General features: G+C 33.3%; 2 protein-coding genes across 2 annotated transcripts; one reads left to right on the top strand and one right to left on the bottom strand.

The window, feature by feature from the left end:
* Nucleotides 1–1,110: 1,110 nt before the first annotated feature.
* LOC106303859 lies at nt 1,111–2,310 on the bottom strand. The gene has a single exon (XM_013740202.1). It carries the CDS (start codon nt 1,908–1,910, stop codon nt 1,320–1,322), a length of 591 nt encoding a protein of 196 aa, XP_013595656.1. The 5' UTR covers nt 1,911–2,310; the 3' UTR covers nt 1,111–1,319.
* A 4,319-nt stretch (nt 2,311–6,629) lies between these two features.
* On the top strand, nt 6,630–10,959 carry LOC106304305 (synaptotagmin-2). The gene is given in 13 exon segments (XM_013740716.1): nt 6,630–6,946; nt 7,277–7,375; nt 7,470–7,520; nt 8,555–8,678; nt 8,778–8,896; nt 8,977–9,078; nt 9,145–9,222; nt 9,311–9,387; nt 9,467–9,713; nt 9,815–9,836; nt 9,839–10,164; nt 10,423–10,557; nt 10,645–10,959. Coding segments are annotated over 13 exon segments (1,623 nt in total). The 5' UTR covers nt 6,630–6,835; the 3' UTR covers nt 10,777–10,959.
* Nucleotides 10,960–13,945: the final 2,986 nt, after the last annotated feature.

Below are 13,945 nucleotides of genomic sequence, written 5' to 3'. Positions count from 1 at the left end.
CAAAATAAAAGAACCGATGATGAATTTATTAAAGATGGGAAGATGTAGAGACTAAAGAAGATAAACTGATTCATGGAACTCAAAGAACCAATCTGTGTTTCTTAGATGAGTCATGAACCGATGATTAAAAATTGAAAGCCCTAAACTTCCATTGAAGAGAACGCTTACAGACCAAAGAGGTCTATTAGACCTTTTTTTTAACGAAGCTCATTTCAAAACGTGAGTTATAAAGTATTTATTAAATCATTAGATAAAAAAAAATTAAGTTTGGGTCCCACAGAGAAAACCGAAGAAGCAAAGGTTTCCGACCTTCATAAATATATATTAGTTTCGGCCATCGATGTACAAAGTATCATTTAGTTTAGTGGTATGAATGTTGGTGTTTGTAACTCAATAACCCGGGTTCGAGCCACATGCTTGACATTTTTTCACATTTTTTAAAAGTGGGACCCACTTACCTGCTGACGTGGCGGCTCAGGAATGAAGTAACTGCTTCATTATAAAGTGGGACCCACTTACCTGCTGACGTGGCGGCTCAGGAATAAAGTAACTGCCTCATTATATTATAGATTAGATTAACTAAGGATAATAAGATATCACTAATTTTAAGATTTAAGATATTTTATTATTTAACCTAAACATTAAGCATAATTTTATATATTTTACTTCTATATAAATAAAAAAACACAACTAACTATAAAATAAAAGAATACGAATCTTGTCCACTATCACTGAAACCGAAAAATAACATATGATATTTATATTAAATTCAAAAATAATATTATAAATTATTGGATTACATTTTTTTATATACATTTTTGTTGTGATGTTGGGTTTACATTTAAATATGAAAAATAAAAATTTAGTGTCAAATGATTTGTTTTATTTTTTATTAATTATATTTCGTAACAGAACTAGAATATAACTAAAAACTAATTCGATTGAACTAAAGAAACACAAACAAAATCAAACCGAATAAAACACAAATGAAACCAAACCAAATTAATTTCGCTTGACTTAAATTAAAGTTTTTAAAACCCAAATAAACCAAAAGGAATCCAGACCGAACCTAAATTTTAACTGAAATGTGCACCCCTAATTGCAGCAACATGTAAAAGAACAAGGTCTTAGTATTGGTAATAATCTTATAGAAGGAAACAAACATAGAAGAAAATATATTACGACAAGGCTTATACTTTGTGCCAACAGAGCCTATTTAAAAAAACTTACGGCTTAGCAAATCACACAAAAAGGAGAGAGTTCTATCACTTTAAAAACAAGACAGACCCAAGCCCATGGGCTTTAATTTATTTGTAGTATCATCGACCGTAACGTAGCTGTAAAACACGACGTATGTTATTGGTGGCTACGTCAGTTTTGCCGGCAGCTTCTGCGTTGCAACTAAGCTTCGGTTTCATAGAAAACCTAGGCATGGGCAAACTACACGGGGGAGGAGATAATAACATGATCGCTGGACCGGGATAACCATCAAATCCTTCCGGGAAATCACGCTTGTGGTTAGACCGGACCGGAACCGAACCGGTTCGAGTGAGTCTCGGTACAGTTTTAACGCACTCTGCTTTCTTCTGCTGTGTTTGAGACGTTGGTCTTGTTTGAGAGTAAGGGAGACTAGAGTTGTTCACACGTGGTCGAGAGCTGTTGACGCGTTGCAGAGGGAAAGTAGAGCTGTTGACACGTGGAAGAGGGAGAAGAGGAGGCTGGGAGTAGCTAGGCGGCGGTGGAAGATGCGCCGGAGAAGATCCCCAAGAAGACGTTGGGTTGATCGGAAGAGTCAAACTTCCTCCAGATCTTGAAAGCGAACCACGAGAACTCCTTCTTTTAGGGTTCTTGTATGGTCTCGAACCAGAAACTTGTTTGCCCGGGGAACGTTGCAAAGATATTGTTTCCATCGATAAAATATGAAAATTTTACTTTGATATCTCAAGAAAAGGTGGTATATATTTTTTTTTTGTTAAAGAAGCAGGTTTAAAGAAAATTTTGAACTTAAAAACAAGGGAAAGCAGAGAAAAATAATTCTGTATATGCTTTAGTGGCGATGATCTACCAAATAATACGATCGAAAGCCCTATAAGTTTATAAAAGTTCAATGTTTATAATAACAAAAAAGGAGAAAACGAAGAGATTCTAATCAAAACGTGTTAACTTTTAAACTTCCATTCAAGATCCGAAGGATCGTTTGATAAAATATACTACTCTCTAAAGAACCCTAATTAACCTCAAGAGGACAGATGTTGATAAGCACTGGGACGGCTGTTTCCTTTTATAAACGAACAAACCAAATAAAAGTCTAATTTTATTATGGAGTTTCATTTTTGTTAAGTATTTATTTATTTGAAACTTAAAAATGTCGTAGTAGATTAATATTATAGCTTAAAGTTTACAATGCACTTGCGCAACACAGCACAAGTCCCGGCAAACACTGTGGGGCGGTCACCGCCTTTTCAATATCAACCGTCGGATCATGAAATAAGTATCACAATAGCCGTTGAGAGAATCTGACCCGTCTAACACGGGATCTGCCTTAGGTAGATCTTGACCATACACGTCGGTATCATCGGTGGCTTTCTTCGTTGATGACCTCATGTGGAGGGAAAGTACGGGCCCCAGTCAATTCTGTCACCGTGATCTTGATCACGTGGCATCACACCAGCCAATCATCCTTGTCGTGGGTTTTTTCATAATAGGATTGGTCGGTCTTCAACTCTTCTTCATGCATTGTTTGCATGTGCCTGCCATCAAAATACTACCAATGAAGAAGATTTCGAATAGTTAATTTATATATAGCGGACACTATTAATATAGAAATCATCAAGGATATCACTACGATATTGTTTATCGCGTAAAGATCAGTTTTGTAATGATCAACTATGATAATTTTAATTTTTTTTTACCAAAAAAAAAACTATGATAATTTTAATTGAAATGAAAATGATAGGGTATATTTATAATTAATGTTACCATTTGAACAATTAAGAACTAGCTAGAAATCTAATAAACTATTTAATAAAACTACGTCCTGCAAATAAAAAACTAGTCATTTTCTTAATGATACCTTCTTAGAGATTGAGCCAATCGGCACTGCCAAATCTTTAATGGGTGAGGCTGTTTTTAATATAAATAGACAATTCACAGTTGACGACTATAACTACAAATTAACTAAATAGTAAAAAATTAGCATTTAACAAATTATAATTGTCTACCTAGTTGAACATACGTCAAGAGCATCCCGCTGATATTCTAGTTATGATTTGTCAAAGTCCTTTGATATAAAAAAAACATGAAAATGATCTTTCACAAACTTACAAGATAGATGATATGAATTTTCTAAATATACTTATTTTATCAGAAAGAATCAATATACACACAGTTCAACAAAAAAAAGAACCAATACACTTTTGACAACGTAATGCTTTAACTTAACCTCTCAAATCTAAAAATACCAAAATAACATGTTTTGTATAACCGATTGAATTAAGCGCAACTGGAAGTGGAACCGTGGACATCAAAACACGTAGATTATATTTGTCGAACCTAAGTAGATTATACGGATGGTAGTTAGCTCGATTGTCTAAAGGATTTTTTTTTTTTTTTTGGTAAAAGTCTATTTACTCTTAGATATATACTCGGGATGATGACAGCTTCTCTTTTTTTACTTGTTTTGGGATGATCATGGTTAGGTGTGGTTACTCTTTTCTTTTCATCATTCTGTCTCATATATAATATAATACATTGCAGCGTGTTTGGTAGAACTTTGGTTCTGTTTGTTGACTTCCATATTTTCAACCACAGAAATCAAAATTTAATACAAATTGCATGCACTTAAGTCCAAACACAAGCCGTTTTCACATATATTATAATTTATAAAACAAGATGCATATTACATATCGTATATAATATTTATAATCTATCAAGACCACGACCTAGCGTAATTAATAAGTAGCTTTCATGTTAATTATCAAAGAGTCTTTCGGAAAGAGGTATGAACAAAAAATGTAAAGAATTTTAGCAAAAAAATACAAAAACAAAAAATAAAGAAAAGAGGAGAGGCTGCAGAACCACCATTGATCCCAAATTCGAATTTTCTACGAAAAGATATTTATATCTTGCACATGTATTATCAATGGTTGGATCCAAGATCTTACGTTTAAAAACTCAGAATTTCCATGTTAAAATAAAAAATAAAAATTCATAACTCCGACTTAATTTATAGTACTTTTAAACTTTTATACATTCTGACCATATATATGTAGTTTATATACTGACTATTCTTATAGTTATAAGATTCGTTTTCGTCATTTTCTTTCCCCCTTATTCGACACTTTTATATTTATGTTGTTAATTAAAGCTCCGATGAATTCTGACCAAGGGTCGACCCACCCTATACGTTGGGATGATCAGGCAAACTTTTCGCCTGAAAGAAAAGTCTCGCAAGTCCAACGTCTAATATATACTGTATAATCTATAAGCAAAATATATTTATACACCATTCTTCGCGCGCGCGCGCACACACAAAAGTTCAAGAATATCCTCACATATACTGTACATAGTTGCTAGCTAGGGTTTGCTTACGTGGAATTGCCACGAGAGTGCATTTCTACTTTTGGAGTCGCTTTAGCGAATGACGTGTTCCACTATGATTATTACTCCTACTTTCTGCACCGACCATATCTAAGGCCACGTACTTCACTTTTATAGACTTCAATACCCTAGTTTTCTAGATCAGCTTTTATTTATGGTCGATCATTCGCATTAACAAATATTTAAAATAGCATATTTTTTTAATCGGATGTTCCCGAAGGAACTTGAATAACTGTATACTGTAATAACATTATGTTCGTGTATATGAATCTTTTTCTTTCGAATGTCAATTAAGATCCTCAATTAATCGCCACAAGATCAATATGCATAATGATTTTACTTATAAACAATCCAAGATATCGTTCTGCTATCCAACCTATATGGATGTAACCTATAAGATCGTTCTTTATCTCCAGCTAGTATATCGACTATAATATGATGTATCGACGTGAGACATGTGATCAAGAGCGAGGCAAGTAACATTTTACCTTAATTTCGGACATTTGGATCAAATTTCTATAGACATGTTACATAACATATCACCATTAGTTTTAGTTGCTGATTTTTATTTTTTTTCATCGGTTGGATCGATAAGACATTAAGACCAATTCGTAACGAACTCTATAACGTGGAAAAAAACACGATTTAATAGAGTCAACTCCAGTAGGAAAGAATGCAAATGTAGACATTTAACTACTTGATTAAAGTCACTTCCCCGGTTTCAATTGGGGAAATATATATAAATATAAATAGTTAAACAAGTTGGCTGTATTTATAGATTCTAGACTTCTAGATATAACACATACAGAATATCAAACTGTAAATGTATACTTCATGGTAATTCGTAAACATAACACAAGTAGCTATGTTTATGATACACATTAATGTTTTTTTCTTTTATAAATAAAAGAGAAACTTTGGACTAAATATTAAATGATATACATCTTGGTCGTTACATCAAATACCAATATATAACATTTTCTAGGGTCCATTTAAGTTGAGATGATTTAACGGAAATAGTTTACCGGGAAGGATTTTCCATCAATGGGCTTGTGCAATTCGGCCTTTGGGGGACACACATTTCATCCGAGCATATTCCCCCCCCCCCTTCATTTTGAGACAACGTTTTAATTTGTTAAACCCGTTTTAAGTTGTTGTTTTCTTATGTCTTTTTGTCCGATTCTTTTTTTGTTCATATTGAATGTATACACGAGTATTAATATCATCGTTAGAAGTTAAATATTTTAGCATTATTTTATTTTTCTCTTTTACTTCCTTGTTCAGATCTAATGTATTTACAAGTATTAATATCATCTGAATTCAACAATTTTTAGCTCGTAATCTACATATTAAAAATGAATAATTCATTTTTACTTTGAAAAACACTAGTTGATCATATATGCATTATAGAAATAATTTTATGGAATAATAAGGTATTTTCCTCGAAGTTTAATATTAATTATCTTATTTATATTTAAAATTTTATATTTTAATATAATATTTATTTATTAATATTGTTTGAATATCTATATATATGTACTAGTTATTTATAAAATTTTGATGAATTCAAATTAACTATGACAAATATAGGACCATAACATAAAATATTAATAGTTTTGAAGTTAAGTTTGATGTTTTGCTTTTGGAGTAAATCACTTTTGAACTTCAAATATAGAGTTTTCAAAACTTCAAAATAAAGTGTCTTTCGGAGATGGTCATAGTAGACGGATGTTGATAAGTTTTTCTTTTACGTTCGTTTGGATAAATATCGTGTACTAAAGATCTTTTTTAATAAGAGCATGCTTTTTAGTTGATTAATAAAACAAGAATGTATCTTAACGCTACTAAGAAAACAAGATGGTAGGAAACAAGAAAAGAAAATGTTATACACATTAAAATAGAAGATTAACGACTACGCAAAAAATGGGAAACGAAAAGTCTAAGCAAAGGTTTGATTGAAACAATAAAATCCATCTGAACAAATGGACGTAGTAGAGAGAGTCCGTACATAACGCTCTTGAAAGTTTCTTATTCCACACCGTTTTTTAAGTCTCAAATAAAATTTATCTCAAGTGAATGAAAATAGTAAATATGGTTTCGGGGACTTCACTTTCTCTAACGTAATGCCCCTTCATCAATTGATTTCCTCTTTGTATATTTAATTTCATCGTAGTTCTAAATAAGAAGAATAGGAAGAGTTTTTATTCCTCTCCAGGAGATTTGAATTTGATGAGAGATGGGAACAATCAGCACAATATTGGGTACGTTTGGTTTCGGATTCGGGACGACGGTCGGGATCGTTATCGGTTACTACTTATTCATCTATCACCAGTCTACTGATGTTCAGGCATCTTTCAATCTTCTTCTCAAATATTTTGTTTAATACATTTCTCAACATGACACCCGACGATTGTTTTCCCGTTAAAATGCGACGAATCTTGCCTATATATATTTGATAATTTTTGCATGCATGAAATTATACGATCACTTTGCTTTATTTTCTTTAAAATGTTGTGTGTGAGTATATTCGATTCTTAAAGTCAAAACAAAATGGGGAAGTTGAATTGGGGATTAATTTTAAAATTGTTAGAAAATTTGAAACTGAGCTCTTTTAACTTCTTACAATGTTCGTATTGGTTAATTTATTTTTATATTATTTTGTTCAATCTATGATCAGGATCCTGAGATAAAGCCATTGGTGGAGTTAGATTCAGAGACTATAGCAACAATGTTTCCTGAGATACCTTTGTGGGTGAAAAATCCAGATTTTGATCGTGTATGTTATACTTCCTCTTAGACACTCTTTACTTGAATGATAACATATATGCATGGTCTAAAAAACTGAAAAAAAGTCTCTCTAATCTTTGTAGATTGATTGGCTTAACAAGCTCATTGGCCATATGTGGCCTTATATGAACAAAGTAAAGTCTTCTTCTTCTTCTTCTTCTTCATAGTTTCATGTTTTTTTTTTGCCTCTAGTCCGATCAGTTACTATAAACTAGGGGTGTTCAATCCGGATATCAGTTCGGTTTAGGTTCGGTTTTTTTCGATTTTCGGTATTTCGGTTAGTAAAATATAACTACCATTCTAAATCCATATTTACTTCGGTTCGGTTCGGTTTATATACCGTCGGTTTTTGGTTTATTCGATTTTATACCAAAAAACATAATTATTTAGTTTGAGATCGTATAAAATGAATTTTAGAGTCATATTGTCAACACAGTCATTTATTAAAAATATATTACATGTTCAAATAAATGAACAAAAAAGTAAAAATGCTTCTACCATCAAATAAAATAATCAAATCTATAATTAAAACCAGAGCCTGAAATTTTGAAAATAAAAATATGAAAAAAAACAGAAACATAAAAGAAAATTTTTTCCACTCTTCCATATTTAGTGTTCATTAAAGTCATGCTTTTTCGATTGAACACGAAACTCTGTTTGTTTATAGATAAGAAAAAGTTATGAAAATTTTCTATTAATTATTTTCTATCAAATTTATAATCTTCATACTAATTTAGTGAATACTAAAATAAAGCAAAAAATATAAAAAAAACTTAAAAATAAGATATCTGAATTGCGATGTATTGTTATTTAATTATAGTTCAATTGTTTTACAAATTGTTCTTTATTACTATAACATTATGGTAATAGTTATTAACACAAATTTAACTTATATAACAAATAGATATTCATGTATTGTTATAAAATAGATACATATTTACATGTTTCTATTTTTAGTCGGTTTTGTTCGGTTTATTCGGTTTAATCGGTTATATATCAAACCATATCCAAATCCTACGGTTTTTATAAAATTATATCCATTCGGTTTATATGGTATATACCAAAACCAAACAATATTGTCTATTTCGGTTCGGTTCGGTTCGGTACGGTTCGGTTTTACCATATTGAACAGCCCTACTATAAACATTGTTCCCTATAACGTTTTCAGGCTATTTGCAACATGACCAAGTCTATTGCAAAACCAATTATTGCTGAACAAATTCCAAACTACAAAATAGATTCAGTTGAATTTGAAATGCTCACGTTGGGTTCATTACCACCAACTTTCCAAGGTTTTCTCCTAGTGTTATTTAACACTTACAAATAAACAATCTTGTTCTCAAGATTCTTCTTCCCTTGTTGTTTATTTTGATTCTCACCCTTATTTGCAGGAATGAAAGTTTATGCAACTGATGACAAAGAAATTATCATGGAGTTGTCAGTGAAATGGGCAGGGAACCCTAATATCCTTGTTGCAGCCAAAGCATTTGGGTTCAAAGCTACTGTCCAGGTAAGTTTTTGTTCGCTGCATCTCCAAGAAAAGCCTTTTCATCTTTTGTGATTACTTGCAATGCAAGTTTGTATCATCAGGTGGTTGATTTGCAAGCATTTGCTACTCCAAGGATTACTCTGAAGCCATTGGTCCCATCTTTCCCCTGTTTTGCTAACATATTTGTCTCCCTCATGGATAAGGTCTAATCTAAATGCAGCAAATAACACCTTAATACACATAGAGAGTCTAAAATGTGATTTCTTCAGCAGCCCCAAGTAGACTTTGGACTGAAGTTACTTGGTGCAGACGTAATGGCCATTCCCGGCCTATACCGATTTGTCCAGGTACAATGATTCCTTCCAGTCCAAGCAAACATTCTATTCGGACCTTAAACTCTAAAAGAACCGTTTCTTGATTATTTTCTTATTGTAGGAACTCATTAAAGATCAGGTTGCAAACATGTACCTATGGCCAAAGACTTTGACTGTACAGATAATGGATCCTTCTAAGTAAGTTCTTTTTCTACTTAAAGTCTCACTTCTACTTCTGTTTGAGTATTTGCTAAATCTTGAATCTCATGACATGCAGAGCAATGAAGAAACCTGTTGGATTGCTTAATGTGAAAGTCATTAAGGCAATAAAGCTTAAGAAGAAAGATCTTCTCGGTGGGTCAGACCCTTATGTGAAACTAACACTCTCAGGTGACAAAGTTCCTGGTAAGAAGACAGTTGTTAAGCACAGCAATCTAAATCCTGAGTGGAATGAAGAGTTCGATTTAGTTGTCAAAGAACCAGAGAGCCAAGAGCTGCAGCTCATTGTTTATGACTGGGAACAGGTAACAACAACAACAATAACTCTCTCTCTTTTTTGCTATTGAGATTCACATTTTTGGTGATCTCTCATTTGCTATCCTTCTATCTTCTTGACCAAACTCAGGTTGGTAAACATGATAAGATAGCGAGAACGTGATTCAACTTAAAGACCTTACTCCAGAGGAGCCAAAGCTCATGACACTTGAGCTTTTAAAATCCATGGAACCAAACGAGCCAGTTAGCGAGAAATCGCGTGGACAGCTTGTTGTTGAAGTGGAGTATAAACCCTTTAAAGAAGATGACATTCCAGAAAACTTAGATGATCCAAATGCAGTAGAGAAAGCACCAGAAGGCACACCTTCTGGTGGTGGGTTACTTGTGGTTATTGTTCATGAAGCTGAAGATTTAGAAGGAAAATATCACACAAACCCTTCTGTTCGTTTGATGTTCAAAGGAGAAGAACGTAAAACAAAGGTACCAAAAGAAACTTTTAAACTCAAAATCAAAAACTGCAAAGAACATTAATTTTACGGATTTTGCATGGCTCGTTCTAGGCACATTAGGATGAAACATTCGTTTTGGCCCCAAAATTTTAAAAAGCTTATATACAGATTGACATGGTACCCAAATTGCAAAAAAAAAAAATATTAAGATGAATCTAAAAATGTTTTTGGCCCTTTAATTCTCAAATCCGACCCTAGGTTTTTGATATATATTTGGTTTGATATGCAGCGTGTGAAGAAAAACAGAGAGCCAAGATGGGATGAAGATTTTCAATTTCCATTAGATGAGCCTCCCGTAAACGATAAGCTACACGTTGAAGTCATCAGTACTACTTCACGAATAGGTTTAAATATGCATCCTAAGGTATAATACAAGATCTTTATAATCGATCTGAAGATGTTCCAGCAAGAACAAGAACTTGACTGAGTGTTTTCTTTTTCTCTATATCAGGAAACTCTTGGATATGTGGTGATAAATCTTGGTGATGTTGTGAGTAATAGGAGAATCAACGATAAGTATCATCTGATTGATTCCAAGAATGGTCGGATTCAAATTGAGCTTCAGTGGAGAACTTCTTCTTGATACCAAAGGTTTGTGTTTCCTTCTCCGAGGGCTGGCTGATGACAGAACACTTTTTTGGTTTCGAGTTCCTTGCTCTGTACGTAACATCTCTAGATTTGTTAACCTATGACTTAATTTTAAGCGTAATGGACCTCATGGAAATTGCTGGGGACAACTTTATTTTTTTATATTAATTAACAGACCCAATAAGCATTCTGATTTAGCCTGCAGCTTCTTGGAAAATGGAGACACCGATTACGTTTAGGGGCATCTTCGACCCATAATACTATTTTAATGTCAAAATTACACTATTTTAGTGTATTTTTAGCACTAATTTTTTTTTATTCTCCAACCACAACACCAAACTTTACACTAAAACTATTTTATAATATTATATGTATTTATATTTATATTTATATTTGTCATTTATTTAATTTTCTATTATATTAATAAAATAAGTGAATAGTGTTTTGGCATAGAGAATATTGTCACACCAAATTTGGTGTGAAATTATAGTGTTGCACTAAAATAGTATAATTTTTAGTATTTGGTTAGAGAAGGTTTTGGTGTCTTTTTTTTTACAACGAAAGATTATTCTATTACTCAAACTTGAGGTGGTCTGGGCAACGAGACGGAAATAGAACAACCAATAAATAAAGCTCTCTATGGAAAGATTTTACAATCCTAGCTAAAGAGTCTGAAAGCTGATTTTGCGCTCGTGGAATATGAGTAATATTGAAGCCAGAGAAGCATATCTGCAGATTCTCTATCCTCTCAAATTCTGTCGCAAAACTTGGTCAAGCATGAGGCTCGTTAATCATGGTAATCAAATCCTTTCAGTCCGTTTCGAAGCTTTGACATGTCGGGTACTGAAGCATACTCTCCATCGCCCATCTCAGTGCTTCCACTTCTGAATGCAGGGCAGACTCTCGTCGAATATAATTCTGTGTCCCCATAAGTTGAACCTTCTCCAAGTTGTCCATCCAAACCCATCCACACCCGCTGAACTGTGCTGTAGATGTCCATGGCTCGTCTATCATACAAATATTACCCAAGCTTAAGACTTGAGCTTCGTCAATACTATGGTCTTGTTGAGTTGATGACACCATCTCGTTTGCATTGAACCAGGCTTGACACTCACTTTCTGCATAGCGAACTAGCTCCAAAGGATCTCTGTCTATTCCCCTAAAAAGTTTATCATTTTTGACTACCAGATTATCTAGGGATAAGGATCTCTGTCTAAATATGGCTCGACAATGTTGTTCTTTCTCCAGAAGAGATAATCCATATTAGCATAGATACTCGGGACATGGAAGATATTTGGGCTCGTTGGCGTCACTGATAAGGCCCAAACTTGTAGAGCTGATGAGCATTCAAAAATTGCATGAGTAACAAATTCTTCTGGTTCTCCACATCGTGGGCAATAGTTATCGCATCTCATGTTACGCGTTATCAGGTTATTTGTTACTTCCACATGACCTATTATCAATTGCCATATAAAATGACATATCTTCCGTGGGGCTTTTATCGTCCAAGCAAAGGCTTGAAGATTTGTTATACTGGGCTCCAGTATTTCTTTCTCATCCCCAGCCTTCAAAAAATTACGAGCTACCCAATATCATGATTAAACCGTGTACTGGCCATTCTTAGTGTAGTTCCAACAGAATGTGTCGCGGCGATGAACTGAGCTTATGGCCAAACTTTTTATGAAAGGTATATCTTCAGGGGAAACATCATAGTCTTCCAGTAACCCAACATCTCATTCATGATTAATAAGGTTATTGACTCTCATGTTCAGATGCAAAACTAGAGCTAAGGAACGAACCAACCTAGCTGGTATTGTAGGGACCCAAAAATTTGGAGAAAGTTTTGGTGTCAAAATCACGCTAAAATAGAATTTTAGTATTGGGTTAGAGATGATATTAGTGTCGTAGATTTTTTTTCGTTTATGATTTCCATCATTATGGTTATTAATTCAATGATAATATTTTCAAATATAATACTGGTTGGTGAATAGTTGGTAGGAATGGTAGGCATGTGTAGTAATCTTAACTTCTCAGATATAATGATTTGGTGAACTTCATATCTTTCCCACTTTCTCGTTTATTCTCTTTGTTTAATTCCACAATCACTTCCTATAATCTCTGAGTTGCAAAATTCATTCTATCTCCGCACATGCATGCATACAATCAGTTTCAAAGAATGAGTGGTTTAAACAAACAAATATTATTATTATACGAATGTTTGGAAATACAAATTACATTTTCCAAATATTCAAGACTTTTTCTTTGTTAGCAAATATAGACTTTTTGTAACACAATGTGAATGGATTGATCATAGTTAAAAGTCAATAGACATACTACTAACTATGATTCATGAAATTTAACAACGAAGCTACCAACTGGTGTGATTATGATTCTGTGATGGGACACTCAGTGACGTGGTGGATCGTTATTGTTTGGTTTACTTAGAATTGGGCACGTCCCTTTGGACTTTCGTCGCCTATGTTTCCTAATCCGTAGGTAACTGATGAGGAAAATCAAGAGAAGAAAGAAAGAAATTTGATATTTCGGAATCGTGCCGTAACACTATGTGGCACGTTCTTGATGATGATGATATTTGCCAAATCCGATGTGCCTCTCCATATTTTGCTATACTATAGTTATAAACTTATAGAACTAAACCATAAAGTCTCTCGTACGTAATTTTATTTTATTTGATTTTTTTTTTTTTTTTTGCAATACTATGAACTCTGTAGACTGTAGTAAATGTATTTAATATAAACACATTTGTGACATTTGCATTTTTCTTGTTTTCATAAAACCAACAGATAGATCCTTCCTCTCATTCAAAATTCAAATCCGCGAAAATAAAGAAAGGAAGAAAAAGAGATTTTCAAAATTTGATAATAAAAAATACGTGTTGAATAAATAAATAAAAAGTATTATAGGGGAGGTGGGAGCTGTAACATCTATACTATTAAAGCAGGATCCTATTGTCTTTTTTACCTTAGCCTGCCCTTTCTTTATTAACATTGCATGTTTCATTAAGGGCAATCAAGTAATATTAATAACACATCTATATTGGGCCATTATTTTTGGATACAGCCCACTATCCACATCAGATCTCTCTTGGGCCATTTGAGCCGATTAAGAAATCAGATCCAATTCTCACATTTTTTTTCCTTTGG

This window comes from Brassica oleracea, chromosome C7 (assembly GCF_000695525.1).
Source record: "Brassica oleracea var. oleracea cultivar TO1000 chromosome C7, BOL, whole genome shotgun sequence".
NCBI classification, from domain to species: domain Eukaryota; kingdom Viridiplantae; phylum Streptophyta; class Magnoliopsida; order Brassicales; family Brassicaceae; genus Brassica; species Brassica oleracea.
The sequence above is the reverse complement of the archived record's forward strand: the minus strand, read 5'-3'. Positions and strand labels throughout refer to the sequence as shown.